Genomic DNA, 17996 nt, shown 5'->3' on the forward strand with positions numbered 1-17996 from the left:
TGGTCCCTCTTTCCTTTGTTTATCTCAGATATTTTAGGGTCTGGTCCCTTTCTTGTCTATCTCAGATATTATTAGGGTCTGTTCCCTATTCACTTCTCTATCTCAGATATTATAAAGGTCTGGTCCCTCCTTCTCTATCTCAGATATTATTAGGGTCTGGTCCCTCTTTCTTAATCTTCGTACATACTATCTTTACATACCCATAACATACATACTTTCTTTAATCAATCATACACATTCATATATTGTACGTATATCTATCATACACATTCGTCCATCATAAACATATCTCCCTTGTTGGCACGTGCAATATCCGAAGATCGTTCACGTACCGACAAGCTTTCATTCACATTTAAGATATACATACATAACATATAAACCATATAAGGCATACACGGTAAGTGTATTAACTATCACATCGAGTATGCACACAGCCCCGAAAACATAACAAAGAAATGGGGCTAGAAACTCACCTGAATGCGGTTACGTTCACCGTCAATGGTAATCCCTTTCTTCAGTTGTGCACGGTTGACTGTATAATAATTACACGTATCAATTAACTATCACTACTCATATCATCTTTCTAGTCTTAGCTATTACCCACAACGAACGGGGGTCCGGGGGCAGCGCCCCTGGCAATGGGGTTCTAGGGGCGGCAGCCCCTAGCGGGGTCCAAGGAGCAGAGCCCCTGGCTGGGGTTAAGCTGCCAGGTCAGCTTTGAAAAATTTTATTTTTATTAGTTGTCTTAACACATTTTTCATTAGGATTTTAATTTATTTTCTAAGTTGGGCTTGCTTAGTTTTGATGAATTATGGACTTAAAGTTTGTGGACTCAGTATGGTCAGGTCCAAACTGTCCATTAAAGCACTTAGGCCCACTAGGATCAGGCCCAAACAGAGACTGGGTCAGCCGAGAACTCTAAGCAGAGAACCCCTGTTGACCGAGAACCATAATGTTTGACCGAAATCCATGTTTGGCCGAAAACATGTTTGGCCCAAAACATATCTGTCCGAAATCAATGTTTGACCGAAAACATGTTTGACCGAAATCTTGCCACCGAGAACCCTTACCGAGAACTCTTGGTGTCCGCCTGTTGACCGAGAACCATAAGGTTTGACCCAGGGTTCCCAAATTTGGCCGAAAACACTCAGGTCCAATATTTTTCAATTCATTTCTCTATCCTAATCATTCCTTTCTCATCACCGTTACTGTTTTATGGTTTATAACCAGAATTTCAACTACCTTATCTATTCATACCAACCGTTTTACACCCGTCACTAACCCATTATCTAGATCTACTTCGTTTTAGCCATAAAGCTCGGATCTTTACACATTTAAAACGTTCTAGGCTAGGTCTAGGGTTCATTTGTGAGCCGTATGTTGTCATAAGTCCATTGGATTCATTTTAAACCATCAAGTTTGCATTTTTATGAAACATCTAGACCCGATCTACTCTAGGGTTAAGTTTCATGGCAAACCGTTCATAAAAAACATAACCTTTAATCATAAAGAACATACCGTTGGACGTTACTAGGCTACGGATTAGCTTGTTTATGAATTATGATCTTCTATTTAACTCGTATATAGCTTGTACACCAAAGATCTATCAATAAAAGACTTGATTTGATCTCGGTTCTTCTTCCTCTAGCTCGCGGCCGTATATGGAGGCTTGTGTGTGTGTTTTTAAGGTGTAGAGAGAATAAGATGGATATTATGGATGGAAATGGAAATGATTAGGGTTTAAGGGGTATTTATACTCCCTTAAGCCCATGTACCTAAGGCCCATCTTTCCTTTTTGGTCCATAATTACCTCCAACTAATTTATCTACCTATCTTACCACCTTTACTATTCTACCATTTAATTATTAACTCAAGTAAACTTTTCCGTCATAACAATAAATATAAAATATTATTATTCGAATTTTAGGATGTTACATAACGTGTTTTAGTATAAGGGGGGTAGATTGTGTGTGAATAATAAGAGAACCAATATGAGTGATAGCAAGGGACGAACCGTCACCAATTACGAGTTCCTCGATTCCATCATATGGAGCATGGAGAGACAAGGCGTTGAGGTCGTTGGTTACGTGGTGTGATGCCCCGCTGTCAAATAACCAGTTTGTTGAAGAATTGCTTTGAACACCCATCATGTTCACTTGTGGAGTTTGCTTCCCTTGCATAGGACGGTTGAAAGGTGGCATAGTGGCATTAGGAAACAACTTTTTGAAAGCATTGCAAGTAGCAACGGTGTGGCCTTTTGTGTGGCACCATTGGCATCGCCCAAGAAAGGGTCGGTTTCCAACAATTTGTTGATTGGGTGTAGGTGTTGGGAGTAAACCACAGCTGGAGGTTGCCTGGTTGTTGTGACGGCCAGCCCATTGCTTGGGGCGATTTTGGGCCACAAAGACCGAAGACGGTTGGTGTAGTTCAGGTTTGTTGGTTGCGGCTTGGGTGATGGCGAGTTCTTGGTTAATGAGTTTTTCGTGCAACTCATTGAAAGTGATCGGGTTATCGCGGGCGTGAACGGATTCAATGGTGGATTTGTAGAGTTCTTGATCAAGCCCGTTAAGGATGGTATCGGTGACATCTTCTTGGTCAATTTTCGTACCAAGAATTGAGAGTTCGTCGACAATGGTTTTTAAGCCTTGAAGGTAGTCGGTAATGGACTGATTTGGGCTTTTGCGACATTGATTCAAGCGGTGTTTGAGTTGTTTGATGTGTCCTCTTGAGGCGGAAGCATATGTAGCCGCCAATATTTTCCAAGCTTCAAGAGATAATTCGGCATTAACTACAATAGGTATAATATGAGGAGAAAGGCTACCGATAAGGGCTCCGAAGAGCAACCGGTCCTGTCGGAACCAAGACGGATAGTCCGCACGGGGCTAAACCGTGCCATCGGTGGCGGTGGTATGTTTAGGTGGAGGATGCGATCCGTCAATGAACTTGTAGAGGTCAAGTCCATGTAGGAGAGCCTCGATTTGAGTCTTCCAACCGAGGTAGTTTGTAGAAGTGAGCTTGAGAGAAGTGGGAAAACTAACAATGGTGAGATTGGTGGAGGTATTGTTAGAGGTGGTATTGATGATGAGAGGTTGCTCATTGTTATTAGTCAAGGTGTTGGATGTGTTGGAAGAGAAAGATTGATCGGCGAGGGAGTGAGTGGCGGAAGCGGTGGTTTCACAGGGAGGAAAGAAAATCGTGGGATTAGGATGGCAATGATACCATATGAAGATGAGAGAATATTGAAATATCAAATGCAAGTTATATTTTCATTTACATTTACATTGGGTATAAATATACAAGGAATGATAATTAACATAATGACATACAGCTACACATTCCATAGTTAAATTATTCTCATAAGGCTAAGGGGTGTGGGGGGCTCTAATGAGGGCGCGAGTGGGGGCTCCAGCCAATAATATTGTGACGTGTGGCAGAGAGAGAAACTGGATAAGATGGGTGTTGGAGCCCCCGTTGGAGCCCCTGGCCCTGGTGTGGAGGGGCTCCAGCAGGGGCTCCAGCGGATTTTTTTTTTATTTTTTTATAAATAAAAAATACCCCTTGCTATTATAATCTCCATAACCCACCCCGCCACCTTTGAAAGAAGGTTTCCGACCAACCTGCACTTTTTCCGATGAACCGATATGAAACCCAACAACAAAACAATACCCTTGATTTACCATCTTCACTCCATAACCCACCCCGCCACCTTTGAAAGAAGGTTTCCGACCAACCTGCACTTTTTCCGATGAACCGATATGAAACCCAACAACAAAACAATACCCTTGATTTACCATCTTCACTCCATAACCCACCCCGCCACCTTTGAAAGAAGGTTTCCGACCAACCTGCACTTTTTCCGATGAACCGATATGAAACCCAACAACAAAACAATACCCTTTCCGACCAACCTGCACTTTTTCCGATGAACCGGTTGTTAATCTCATATTGATCGTGTTAGTTCGATCACATAGTTACGTTCAAAATCTGTCGTAGCAGTTTTCCGACCAACCTGCACTTTTCCAACGGCTAGATCACACTTTCCCATGCACCTTTACGCCCATCCTCACCCGCGACCCACCTTGCGCCCGCCTTTTTTTCCGCGCTCGCGCCCCTCTCGCGCCTCGGTGGTGTGGTGCTCGCGCCTGGGGGCGCGAGCGGAGGGGCTCTCGCGCCCCCGCTGAAGCCCCACACCCCTCAGCCTAATCATACTATAATGAGATGATTTGAACATATTCTCACATTAATACTATAATGGGATGATTTAATCGAGAGGGAAAATATTCAAATTAATTTGAATCAAGTGAAGGTCATGTATCATCTTTAATATAATCTAGCTATGTGTCAATGATGGAAAATCATGTAAGCATACATTTAGATAACATAATAAATTGTAAAGCTGTATAGACTTTGGTTCTTATATATTTATAAATATGTAGTCAACCTCAAACACATGAATTATAATTTTATGTAATACGTAATTTATTGATATTTTTAAGTTACTTTTTATTCAGCGTGTGTGGTACTTGAGTTTTAATAACCTAGTTTTCATATTCATAAATATACGAACACACTTCTAGACTATTATTTAGTATATTGCAAAACGAAATAAATGAAAAAATAATTTATTGATTGATATATATATGTTTCTTAATAAATAACGTCTATAATTGTCATTCAAAAATAATAATAATAATAATAAGGGGAAAGTGAATACGGTGCTGTTAGGTGTGTAACCTTACACGAAAAACCAATCAAAACTACGTAGTTTGGATTAAAAACCCCCTCATTTAACTAAAATACCTTCCTCTTTTATAGAAAATCTTTATTTACTAGTCTTAATTTGAAAATTAGTTGCCTGCTATCTTAATCAAATCCCTTAGTTCTCAAGCTTCTGGATCTAACTTGTACACTTGGATTAATTTATCTTTTTCTTTTGAACGTCAAGTTATGTATTAACTACAATGAGGTTATAATATATATAATAGTTAAAAAATAAATAAATAAATATATTTAACAAACAAAAACGTCATTTGAAAACCTGCAACTTTTGTCAATACATTAGTAAGTTGTGAGTTCCCTGCTATTTTCATCCAAAAAAAAAGTCATTTGAAAACCTGTATTAATTACACATAATGCTCCAGTTAATAAAATAAACAAAAAAACAAATTCATCAAAAAAGAAAACTCCATCTTGAAAAACCTGCTAATATAATTCCTCTAAAAACTTGAGACATTGAATATTTGTAATGGAAATCTTCGGAAAAAAAAACATTATAATCAACATACTAAGTTGACATTTTGTCACCTTCTATTGCAGTCAATCTGTTAATGGAGTTATGGAATTATTATAAATATGGAAGGGTATTTAATTAGAAATGGATTTTTAATCAAAACTACGTAGTTTTGATTGGTTTTTCGTATAAGGTTACACGCTTAACAGCACCGTATTCACTTTCCCCTAATAATAATAATAATTGTCTTTTTTAATGTGGTGCAGTGATGAGAAACATGAGCTTCTTAATGGAGACTCTAAGTTCAATCATCACTTACAACGCTTTGGAAGGAGCATGATTAGCTCAATTAATGAAGACTGAGATATTTGTGATCTCTAGTTGATCCTGAGGGCGTCCGGGTTTTACCATAAGTGGGACTTCGGGCGGGCGGGTTTCCCCAAAACTGAAGATAACTTGGAGGAGCTTAAGGGCTCCGCACGTCTGGATTGGGTTAGCTGGAGGTGACCTTTTGTCATTGAGTCACCCCGTATGGAGTACCCAGACTAACTATGTTTGGTAGTCGTTAAAAAAATAACATGTACAACTAAAATGACATAATTGCCCTTCACTTAAACAATATGGTAATATACACTAACAATTTTTATTATACACGAATTCGCATACTTTATAAAATTTAGACTTTCACCGTTTGAAAACCATGTGTATTTCAAAAGCAAAAGACTTGGCATTAAAAATTTAAAACCTTCTGAAAAATTCTTTTCTTATCTAAATAAGACTATATTTCCAACCAAACCTTGAAATTCTCTTCCAGTTGAATGGGAATTTTACACCGATTCCAATTTAATTATAAAATTATTACATAAACGTAAAATTTGGACTTGGTGACACAAAGCGTGTAAATTTAATATATATACTTAGTGAAACCGGGTCAAGCTAATATTGTACTAGCAGTTTATACAAAAAAACCAATATTTTTGGGCCTAATAACATAAAACCAAACCAATATACTTTATGTTTTCATTAAAATCACTAAATAAATCTTTTATACATAAAAGTCACTCAACATGTTAAATTTGAACAATGTTATGAAATTTTATTTAGTAAGAACTTAGAACCGGGTCACATCCAAAATGGTTAAAAAAATAATAAAAATCAAGCCACGTAATGTAAAAGAAAAAAAAAGGACGCATAAGAAAAACAATAAGAAGTATTGTTTCTAAGTTAGTTTAACCCCTCCCCCCCTCCCCCCCACACGCACACACTTATGTATGTTCAACTTAACCTTTACAGGTTTTAATGTGTAAAAAGTTGTTAAGTAACTTTTACAAGAAAAACAAAAGTTATATTGGTTTTTTATTTATGATATTTGCCTTTATTTTTGTTAGTAAACACCTTCGGATATTGAACAACTACATTCTCCCTAATAACATGGTATCTAGAATTGTGGTGTAAGCATTAAAGTTCATCCACCTTCATCTACAGTAGAACATTAAACCTATTATACTTTATATCATGTCATCATGTGTTCTTTGTACAGAAAGTGATCAATAACTCGTGAGGTCTATTGAAACTTATCAAGTCTTGAGCATTTAGTCATTTGCCGGTATGCATAATTGCATAAATCTACATCACGCGCGCACACATTGGTTTAAGTTAATGAGATTATGAGCTTTAACAATAAGAATTAATATTAGTAACACGAAGAATTGAATGAACATTTACATAAAACACATTTAACTTGGAAGCCTTGCTAGTTGGTAAAACACGTTAAGTTTAAATTAAAAGACATAAAATTATATATTATAAGAAAAAGAATCGACATTCGACATTTTTATTTTTTAAATTAACCCTAAATTGAACGCGGGACCCATTTTATTGCTAAACATATACTGGACATTAAAACACAAGCACAGTTTTAATATGCTACTTTTGCACTGATTAGACACAACCGCAAAAGAGTAGTAGTTTTATGCAGGTTAGGCTAATAACGAATGAACATATTGATACGCACCATAGTTGGCCGAGATTCGTAACCACTTTTATATGATTAATCATGCTATTAGTAAGTAGTAACAAATTAGGTTATGAGTCAGGCTATATCCATGACTTGATGTTATAACACAAATGGCAGACCAACGATTAAGAGTTAAACTTCTTTCAATCATCAAACCTAAACGTAAAGCGTCCTATACTGAAATTGTAACAATTAAATGTTTGTTTTAGTAAAATCGCTAAAATTGAATATACATCTAAAAGTTGAAACGAATTATGTGACAAATAACCAAATAGTCTTTTAGTGTACGTAAATATATGAACAAGCATCCTTTTAATTTTTATGTAAAGTTTACTAGTTATCATACAAGACATAATTTGATCGGATGTAGCGTACTAACATGACTTGTCATGAACTCACACACCAGTAGGTGACCATACTCTGTTATGGTGCGCCACACCAGTAGGTGACCATATAGAGTAGTTATATGAATGGCCCATCTATCTCATGCCTCGATATTCACCAACAATATTATTTGAGAAAACATACATATTTATTCTCTACTCATATCCTTAAAACTTATTTGATAAATGTATATATATAGTTTATTAAACAAATTGAGTAGCATGTAAATAATAAAATGCCATATAGCATAAAAAGGAAGTTTGATGATTGTTGCTACAAGAAAGATAAGACCAATGATAATGAATGGACTGGTTAGGTTAACAGGCTTCAAGGGTTCCGGTTAACCTAACGCAGGTCGTGGTGTCCCTCTACGTTTGCAAAACGTAGAAGGAGGTTCACTAGTTTGTAGTTGGTTGTTATAATTCACCGAGGATCGGAACCGTGATGTTTGAAATCGGTTTTAGGATGATGTTCTTGGTAAAGCTATGAAGTTATTGAAGTAAGAAAGAAATAAGCTAAGAGCATATTTCTCAAGGAAGAAGAGAAGATTAGGGAGATGATATTATCTGCCCAGATCTTGTTGTGTTCATGTTTATGGCTAAGTCTCTCTTATATAGGGGAAGAGATTTAAGCCTTTCGTCCAGATGTAACTAAACTAGTTCCCCTCCAGTTTGCCTAGAGAGTTGACCTTTTTGGGCGGGAAGGTTTGGACCGCTGGTCCATAGTTAAAATAATATTACTTTGTCTGAGTATGTCCTTTGCTCAGAGGGGACAAGGATGTGAACAGTGATGTGACATCGTACTGTAGCACGTGGATACTTGTTTACATAAGTTTGGGTGGAAAAACGAAGCTTTTAACCTTTTAACCCTCTTAGTGTTAATGTGTTCCAGCCATTTTATTATTCCCTTGGGCTACCCCGTCATCAATGATTAAGCTATTTCTTAACATATTAAAAGAGTTTATTTTATGAGATTTACATCTCTCATAACTTATGCCGGTCATAACTTGATTCTTTACAAAATAACAGTAAGCACTAAAAAACAAAGCATCATATAAAAATCACAATTAAACTTGATACTTTAATATATCGGTCCATTGTTTTTGGATTAAAACATAATTTAAAATTTACCAAATTCAATCAAAGTACTTGAAAAGAACCCTCCAACTAATCACCTAAAAATATTTCAAATTTCAAAGGGTTTCTAAACGGTTGTTTACTATTTTATTTTATAATTAAGACATTTACATGTTAGGTGGACACGATCCTCCTCACCTTAGACGGCTTGTATTAACGGCTTGAATTAGCGCATATATGTGATTATTTCCTCCTTATATGTGACAAAAAAAACTATTTAATTCCGTCAATTGTTTGTCACGATATAAGATATAACCGCTAATTATTTAACACGTTTTCAACAGATAAGGTATAATTCTATAGTACTATTAATGAAATATACTCATTTCATCTAATACTAACACTGGCACGATGTTAACAAAAAAACTTATGGGTTGTTTGTTAATCGCATCTCACTACAAATTGAAAACATAGGCATATCTTAAACTTAACCAGACTTAACTATTTATGAAAGTAAAGTCAACTAACTCAAGTAAACTCAGCCCTAATCTAAATTAGTAAATAACAACCAAGTCAAGAAAACATAATCGTAAACCATAAACCACCTATTATTATTTGGTAACAAAATAGTTAAAAAGATAAAATGATAAATAATACCTTTTCAACGACTTGTTCTTTACGCAATAACACTTGTACATAAACAAACGTTAAACCCCCTTTATATTTTCTCCTTCGTTCTCCATTTCATCAAATGCCTAATTTGTTACAAATCAGTTACAACAAAGTAACAGAAAAACAATGAACTCCGGCGACGATGAATATTCCGGCAACCGGAACAAAGCTCCGGCAGACGACGATATCCCGTACTGTTCCGAGTTCGTTCCACCGGAATCCTTCTGGCTGTCAAAAGACTTCGAATTCGACTGGTTTGACCGTAACGCTTTCTTAGAACGGAAGCAATCAACCAAAGGAACCGGAAGCTACTCCAGATCTAACTCGCAGAAGTTTACGGTGAATTTGAAGTCCAAACCGGCGATTATCGGCTTACCGAAGACGCAACGGAACACTCACGTTGATTCCAATCGGAGACAGTGTAAGCAGCCGGCGACTGTACGGATGTTTCCGAAACGGTCAGGCTCTAGCGGACGTACGACGGTGACGGAGCCTTCGTCTCCGAAGGTTTCGTGTATCGGTCGAGTGAGATCCAAACGGTGCCCTAACCGCCGGAAAAAGTCCGTACAGTCAAATCAACCGGTGAAAGGAGTAATTAAGCAAGAGAAAACCGGTAAGGTGCAGAAAACCGGTTTAATTTCTCGTATAACGTCGTTATTCCGGTCCGGAGATAACCGGAGGAGAAAAGTCAACAAATCTGAGAAAGTCAACGAGCAGTTGGAGAATTCGTACTCGAGGAAGAATACGGTGAATCCGGTGAACAGTGAACCGGCGTCGCCGCCGGATCCGCCGGTTTTAGGAGGTATGAACCGGTTTGCTTCCGGTCGCCTGTCGGTGACGTGGACTGATGATGTTGATAACGCCGGTCGTCGGTCGACTGATTGAATGGTGGATGACGTGGAAGAGATGTGACCGTGACCGTTGACTAAAGTGTAAGCTGACGTGGATAGTAGAAAATTAGTTTTTTACTTTTTATATTTTTGGTAGGTTTGATTTTTGGGATATAACCTTTTTTTCCGGAGTAAGATTAGCAAATTTATATAAGGTTTTTTAAATATATTTTTTATAATTATAAAAAATTATATAAATATATGGATGTTTTTAGTTGTGATTTTTCATGGTTTATATAATATTTTGTAAATTTTACCCCGGAGAAATGGCTTAGTCTCAAAACATGATGTTTGATTGTTTGCTATTTTTTTTCGGTTATGTGTTTGTAAATTATTATAAACAATATAGTATAAAGTTTGATATTCAAATATGTTTTTCTTAATTGCTATTTGAATGTTTATTGTAACTATTAACTAATGAGATTAGATAAAACCAGCGGTGTAAACGAGCCTATAGTGCCTGAGTTTAATCAGACTCGAGTTCAACTTGTTTCAAGCTTTATTTTTAGAACTTGATCTTGGCTCATTAATGGTTTATCAAGCTTGAGCTAAGCTCTTGATCTATTCGATTATAAATTGTTATATAACAATACATATATTATTTTCTTAATTTATTCAGAAGTATAGATTTTAAAGCTTTCGTTAAAAAAATGTTTATTTATGATTATTTATCCATATGGTGTTTAATTATAAATTTCTATATACCAGTGTATATTATTTACTTATTTTCATCATAAATGTGTGTGATTAATAAAAAATATATAAATACTTGGACTCGCTTAGGTTCTGGAGTCGGCTCTCGTGTTTGGGCTCGTTTGTTAAACAAGCTTATATTTAGGCTCTAGCTCTTTTAAGCTCGACTCAATCAATATTTTTGCGAGCTAATCTCGAGTAGCCCACGGGCAGCTTGGCTTGTTTACACCACTAGATAAAACACGCAAATGCGTTTTTTAGTTTTAAAAAAATATTAGATATTAAAAATTACCAGTTTTAAATTGGATCTTGTTTTGAGTCCAGAATCTTTCTAACACGCGTTCAAATATATTCGAAAATTTTAATAAAGTAACAAAACTTGTATTAAATGTTTTAAAAATAAAAATAAGTTTATATCTAGAGCTGGCAATGCGTATGCAAGATTATGGAATATGGAATTAGCTTACTTTAAGAATAAGCTATGGGTTAGGTTTAGTGCGTGTGTGATATTTTATTTTAATTAAATATTTTTAGAATATTAACAAAAGAAAAGTCCGATCCAATTTTGAAGAATGAGGTTGCCAAACATATCCACTATTAATTGCCCCGTTAAACACGTCTTGACAGCTAATGTTCAAAATTAAATCAGAAAAGATTATTTAAAAAAAAAAAGTAAAAGTCACTCTAATTACTCTTAAAAATTTAAAATATTGTATTTAATTTCTTGTAATGTGCAAATTACTAATCATTTAATGAGAACTCACATTATCAAAGTAGACGTATTAAAACTAAGCGGTTATCATGTAAGTTATGTGATCAAGTAGGTTATGGAAAGATATACGTTTAGTTATCTAGAGATGGTTAAAGATTATAGACTTAAAGTATAACCATGCTGATCAAGGCGGTTATGAGAAAAATATACGTAAAGATATACGTTAGATAGTTGAATACTATAGACGGTTGGTATAAGCTATAGTGATTATGTCATATATGAAAAAGATATATCAAATGTCTAATATTTCAATGTGATAGTTAAAGGTATGTGTTATGTTCCTTTAAAACTCGGCCATGTTCTTAATATAGTAAGAATTATTAGGTGGGGACACATGATAAAGTCATGGTAAGGATGGTGCATCGCCCATTCCCTCTAATGAGTAGTGAATACAACGCTTCACCTTGTAAATGTGTCTTGATTATGATATTGTCACGTGACTTACTTTCGTTTATTGAATTGGACTCTTAGATGTTGAAAGTTAACAAGGATCTTAGAGGCAATTTCGCTCATGATTTGACTCAAATATTCCAGGATCACATAATATTGTAATGCTACGTGGTTGATTATACATCATAAGGCATGGCTTTAGACTAAGACACGTCTATGATACATGCGAGACATCTTGTTAGATGTGCATTATATCCTTAATATACAAATGGTTGAATGACTCTCTTGTTGTTTGCACTGATGTCAGCCACATTGATTAGTGGCTTTGTCAGGGATACACACATCACTCGTTGGACACTCATGTCATAGGGTATTATATGACTTGCGTTACAAGGTTTTTTTTTATATACACAAACCTCAATTGGCTAACTCAACCAAATTCTCAAGTTCCTTAGATATAACAATGGCCCACATATTTACCAACATTCTTATTAGAAAAAAAAACATATTAACCAAATTCTCAAGCCAATCACCTTAAAAGTTAAAACATAGCACGTATCTCCTTTCATTCTTATCCCCTCATTGTTCAAACATCAAACAAAGCACACTTACAAGTTTATTTTGTCAAACCTCATGCCAAACACACTCTTAGAACTTCATTGAAAGCTAGGTTCTTTTATTTCTTCAAGCATATTCAAATAACAATATACTTTATTACAGTCTGAGGAAGGTTCATGTACATTTTAATCTTAACATGAGAACGAAGGAAATCATATCAATTTATAAAAAAATGAGAACGTAAGAAACAATACCAACTGCAATACCAATCTACATAAACAACGATTTATAATAACAAAGAAAAGAACCTAAAAATTATAACAAAATAATCAAAATCAAGAACAAAATAATAACAGCATATACCAACAAATACTTATAACAACAAAAGAAAACATCTAATAATAACAACAAAATATAAATCAGCAAATACTTATAACGTCTCATAATCGAAAATTAGCAAATACGAACAAAATATAACAGCAAACACCAATAAAAATAAACCTAATAATAACAACAAATTGATTCTCGCCATTTTCATGTTAAGAATAAAATGTATTTGATCATGTTTCATTACAGTCTACCTACTTTGGTCAAAACGAATAATGTAGATCCACTATCTTGACTCATTTTTTCTATGGAAAAATCCTAATTTGTGGCTTTATATATAAAGCACCATGACTATTTGTTTTCCTTTTTTGGTGGGTTAGGGAAGAAGAGTTTCTTCAATTTGGTCTACTCTAGTTCATAATTCCTGTAGACTTTTCATTTTTCCAATATACCTTTTAATATATGTCAATAAGATACACAGTTTTAGAGTTAACAATAAACATAGGAGAAAACACAACCAAAACAAAGCCTTCCCCCCCCCCCCCCCCCACCCACCACCACCACCACCACCACCACCAACGTTGTGGAGGTAAAGTTTGAAGTTGGAAGGAGGGTTTTTCTTTTCTTTCTTTTTTTTTGTTGGGGTGGGGGGGGGGGAGGTGGAAGTTAAATCATCGTAAAAGTTGATCACAGCCCATCAACCCATCTAATCTGTCTAGACAAATGTGTTACATGGATCATGTTTACACAATTTTAAGTGTTTTCAGGTCCGTATTAATGCGTTTAACACAAATAAACTCATGGGTCACGTTCAGACTAATCAATTCAACGAAACCAATATGATTGTCAGCTGCCAAACTATGGAATTGAGATCCATCCATATATGACAATCAAACATAGGATCCTGAGTTATCAATGTGAGTATATATATCTATTGCAATACACCTTTATAACATAGTATTCTCTAACGTCTATAAAATGAATATACATAAAAAAGGATCAAGAATAATAACTTTAATAAAACATTTGAATCACTTTTAGTTTTCTTCTCAAAGAGCGTATGTAGCTCTTAAATAATCGATTATTTCAGCACTCTCGAACATTTTCACCCCTGTGTTTGGATCCTCTATATAAGGTACCTGCCATTAAAATTCAACTAACTCAGATAATTAACTCAGGTTATGTTTAATATTTGACGGGTCAAAAGGTAAAATTATAAAAAATTAGCTTAAAAGGAAACATGCTGAACGCGTCAAAAAGTTTCTAAGTGTTTTGTTCCATATTTGACTATTCGACATACCTCGTTTCCAAAAAGTAAAGTTTTGGGAAACGGGTCAAACGGACCCAACCCGTTTTGGTCCGTTTCCCGACCCGTGTGACCACTCAACTTCTCAATAAAAACCGAATCTTGTAATCTAAACTTAGAAGGAAAGAGAACCTGAAAGTGCCCAATCTTCTCATACAATTCCTGTCGTTTTGGGCTGCCACGCGCGCAACTGAAAGAAAGAAAGTTGTATTATAACTACTGATTCATTGGCATTTATTACCTATAAATATCATTATATATGATGTGTTTGTCGATGCTATTAAGAAGAAAAACTACACTATGTAACTAATATCCACATTAGCATTAAATATTAGACAATAATCTTGAAAACAATGTGGAAACAATTAAATGTATCACAAAAACACACAACTGTCAGACAGGCTTATAAGTACAAGACTTTACCTGTGAAGAATATGTGGAAGCTCCAGTTCTACAAGTACTTCACGCACAAGTTTGCAAAAAGGCGATGCCTAAAGATAATAAACGCGGTATCAGATTACGGAAGCTGTTGCTAATTATAAAATAAACGTCTTGTGCACTAAATCAATTCCATTCAAATAGTTCTGTAATAACATATCAGATTTAAGGAAACCATGTTACCTCATACGCCCATACTTCAAGGGGTTGTGGTGGCATTTTCGCCTTTGTATATATGCTCCCCTGCAAAAGTATGTGATTGTTGAATGCATATTTGATGACACCATTATTTCGAAAATGTGCGTGAGATGTGAGTGTTAATATTTAGAAAAGGGTATACATTAAAAAATTCAAAAAGTTTTAAAACGTACCTTTCCCGCACGACCAATCATGGCAAATCCTGCTGTCAAAGTCTGTAAAAAAATTAGTTAAAATGATGTTTAAGAAACAACTATGATTTAATATGAAAAATTAAATGTTGGATATTATACTTATATTTACTTACTGTCAGCAGACCAAGTTTTAAAGCTAGTGGCACATTTCCATCTCCTGAAAAAAGAAATTAACTAATATTAATATTTAATGGCAAAAAATATGAAATTTATAAACAAAACCACCTAAATTATTTTATTCAAGTAATTAGACTAACATTGGGATACCATAGTTTTGTACTCATGTTCCATACACTAGTTAATTATCATAAAACTTGAAAGTGTGTTGTGATAAAAGAATGCTAACCATATTTCTGAACAAGATATTTTATAATGTCATCTGATTCATACATTGCAGCTCCTGTATTCGGATCTACCTGAAGCAAAAAAGAAAAATAATCAGTATTTATTTGCGTATATTTTCGCTTTATAAAATCTAATATTATTGGCCAACTTATCAGGTTGGTATTTAAGTAGCATACCATGTAAGGAAACATCTGTTTTCCACCCATTTGACCAACTTTGGGACGAAAATTAGGGCCGTTTCTCGGGCAAGGATAATATAACACATCAAGATCCAACACTGCAACAATTTCCCTCACCTGTAAATCAATAAAACAAAAGATTTAACGTGATGCATTAATTTAATTGCATTTCCCAGTATTTTTAAGTTTTTAAGAATACTATAACAAGTCGGTATCATTTAAAAATAAAACGACAAGAATGTGGATCATACCTTGCGACAGAACGGGCAGCTGAAGTTTCCACATGTTCCATGAAAACGCAACAATTAGTAAGAATCAAAACTTAAGATGAATGAAAAAACATAATAAGTAACAAAATCTATGATTACCCTTCAAACTCGTATATTTCGATAGGTTTTGCGGGTCTCGGGCCGAGTTTTGAACTCTCTTTAGCTACAAAGCCTGCAAGCATAACATACCTTGAATATTAATATCAGTGATTATAATATCTAAACATAAGATTAATTAAATAACAATATTATTACCTGCAACTCCAAGACCATATTGGCCAGGAGGAATGTCATTCTTGGAAACTAAAGAAACAGAGTACCTAATTGATCACATATAATAACTTCTAAGTTTTTAGTAACAATTACAGCATCAATAATATGTAAGTGTTTATCTTTATGTGGTATTGAATCTAAACAGCTACAAAATAGGTTATTAATGTTAGATTCAAATTTTACAAACCAAATAAATTCTACTTGAATCATTAATATTTTCATATTGAAAATTAGTTAGGGGTGAACATGAAACGATCCAAAACCGAAAAAAGACAAACTGAAACAAAAACCAACGGTTTGGTTTAGGGATGAGATCCCTACCGTGTACGAATTTATGGAAAAGTGGGTCCCAAATGCCGTACTGAATATATTGGTTGTTGCAAAAATTTGGCACTTTATGCTATTAGTACTATACCGGTAACAAATTGTTAGAAAAGTGGATAACGAATATATCGGTTGTTACAAAAATTTGGCACTTCATGATATTGGTACCGCACCGGTAACAAATTTCTGAAAAAACGGAAAACGAATATTTCGGTTGTTACAAAAATTTGGCACTTTATGATATTGGTACCGTACTGGTAACAAATTTCTGGAGAAGTGGATAACGAATATATCGGTTGTTACAAAAATTTGGCACTTTATGATATTGGTACCGTACTGGTAATAAATTTCTGGAAAAGTGGATTTTGGTTGTTACAAATTTTGGCACTTTATGGTGTTGGTACCGTACGAGTAACAAATTTCTAGAAAAGTGGATAACAATTATATCAATATATCAGTTGTTACAAAAATTTGGCATTTTATGGTATTGGTACCGTACATGTACGGTACTTAAGATAATGATACTGAATTTCTAGAAAAGTGGCAGCCGAATACCGTACAGAATATATTGGTACGTACCGGTACTAGGTACCAACTGTTCATCCCTAGTTTGGTTTTATTTTCAAGTAAAACCCAAACTTACGGTTCGGTTTTGGTCTCGCATGTAACTGAAACCAACCGAACCAAACCAAATCTATAAATTTTCTATTTTTATTTCAAGTAATGTATAAGAATTTAATAAATATGTAACACAAATTCTTTAGCCTAATCTTATAATAATCAATCAGTTACTAATTAACAAAATACTTTCACCCAAAACCGACACAAACCGAACCGTGCACACCCTAAAATGACTAACAACAACATACCCAGAAACGAAGACACCAGTCCCCAATCGAAACAACAGATTCAAGCTAGCAGTAACAAGGTCCACAATCTTATCTCCTCTAGGAGTAAACAGCTTCGGCTCCGGCGGCTTAAAGTTAGCCGGAGGTGTAATTGCAGAAACCCCTAATTTTGGTTCAACTTCTGTTGATGATTTTATAACACAAACCCTTGATAATTTTGCTTTCTTGTGATGGAAAATGGGTTTAAAAGCTGACGGTAATGGTTTGAAGTTAAGAACGCCGGCCATGGTTATCCGGCGAGTGATTGGGGTTTTGCACTCCAAGTGTTCGACGAAATGCTGCAATAAAAAATTGAATAATAATAAGTTTTTAGGATTTTGGTTTAAGTTTATTGTAGACCACATAAAAGGTGCAATTTGTTGGGACCATGATTTGTTTGCTGTAGCATTAGGAACCTATAATCTCTTCTACTTATATTATGCGTAGTTAAAACTAGGCACACTCACATTTTACGTCATGACGTTTAGTCAGTTTTTGAACATTTGTAAAAAGTGGGTGTAGTGAGAAAATACTCCAAACGCCTTTCTCTCATCCCCCTCTCTCTACCTCTCTC

General features: G+C 35.1%; 2 protein-coding genes across 2 annotated transcripts; one reads left to right on the forward strand and one right to left on the reverse strand.

Annotated features, from left to right (window-relative positions):
• Positions 1–9505: 9505 nt before the first annotated feature.
• On the forward strand, positions 9506–10264 carry LOC143554273 (uncharacterized). The gene has a single exon (XM_077044073.1). It carries the CDS (start codon positions 9506–9508, stop codon positions 10262–10264), a length of 759 nt encoding a protein of 252 aa, XP_076900188.1.
• Positions 10265–13918: 3654 nt separating this feature from the next.
• On the reverse strand, positions 13919–17786 carry LOC143554261 (uncharacterized). Its single transcript, XM_077044063.1, has 12 exons — positions 17405–17786; positions 16194–16258; positions 16038–16110; positions 15921–15939; positions 15667–15786; positions 15492–15561; positions 15259–15302; positions 15125–15166; positions 14937–14996; positions 14739–14806; positions 14448–14505; positions 13919–14148 (listed from the first exon to the last, which is right to left on the reverse strand). The coding sequence occupies exons 1-12, from the start codon at positions 17668–17670 to the stop codon at positions 14059–14061; spliced, it is 975 nt and encodes a 324-aa protein (XP_076900178.1). The 5' UTR covers positions 17671–17786; the 3' UTR covers positions 13919–14058.
• Between the last annotated feature and the right edge of the window lie 210 nt (positions 17787–17996).

This window comes from Bidens hawaiensis, unplaced genomic scaffold, assembly GCF_021521415.1.
Source record: "Bidens hawaiensis isolate Kalapana, Puna unplaced genomic scaffold, B.hawaiensis_p1.1 tig00017574_1, whole genome shotgun sequence".
NCBI lineage: Eukaryota > Viridiplantae > Streptophyta > Magnoliopsida > Asterales > Asteraceae > Bidens > Bidens hawaiensis.

Excerpts from the sequence above, each read along its gene's own strand:
- LOC143554261 (XM_077044063.1), bottom strand. The coding sequence starts at position 17,670 with ATGGCCGGCGTTCTTAACTTCAAACCATTACCGTCAGCTTTTAAACCC. Across the intron at positions 16,111-16,193 it reads ATATGGTCTTGGAGTTGCAG|GCTTTGTAGCTAAAGAGAGT; the intron begins GTAATAATATTG and ends TTATGCTTGCAG. Across the intron at positions 14,149-14,447 it reads AGAAGATTGGGCACTTTCAG|GTACCTTATATAGAGGATCC; the intron begins GTTCTCTTTCCT and ends TTTTAATGGCAG.
- LOC143554273 (XM_077044073.1), top strand. The coding sequence starts at position 9,506 with ATGAACTCCGGCGACGATGAATATTCCGGCAACCGGAACAAAGCTCCG.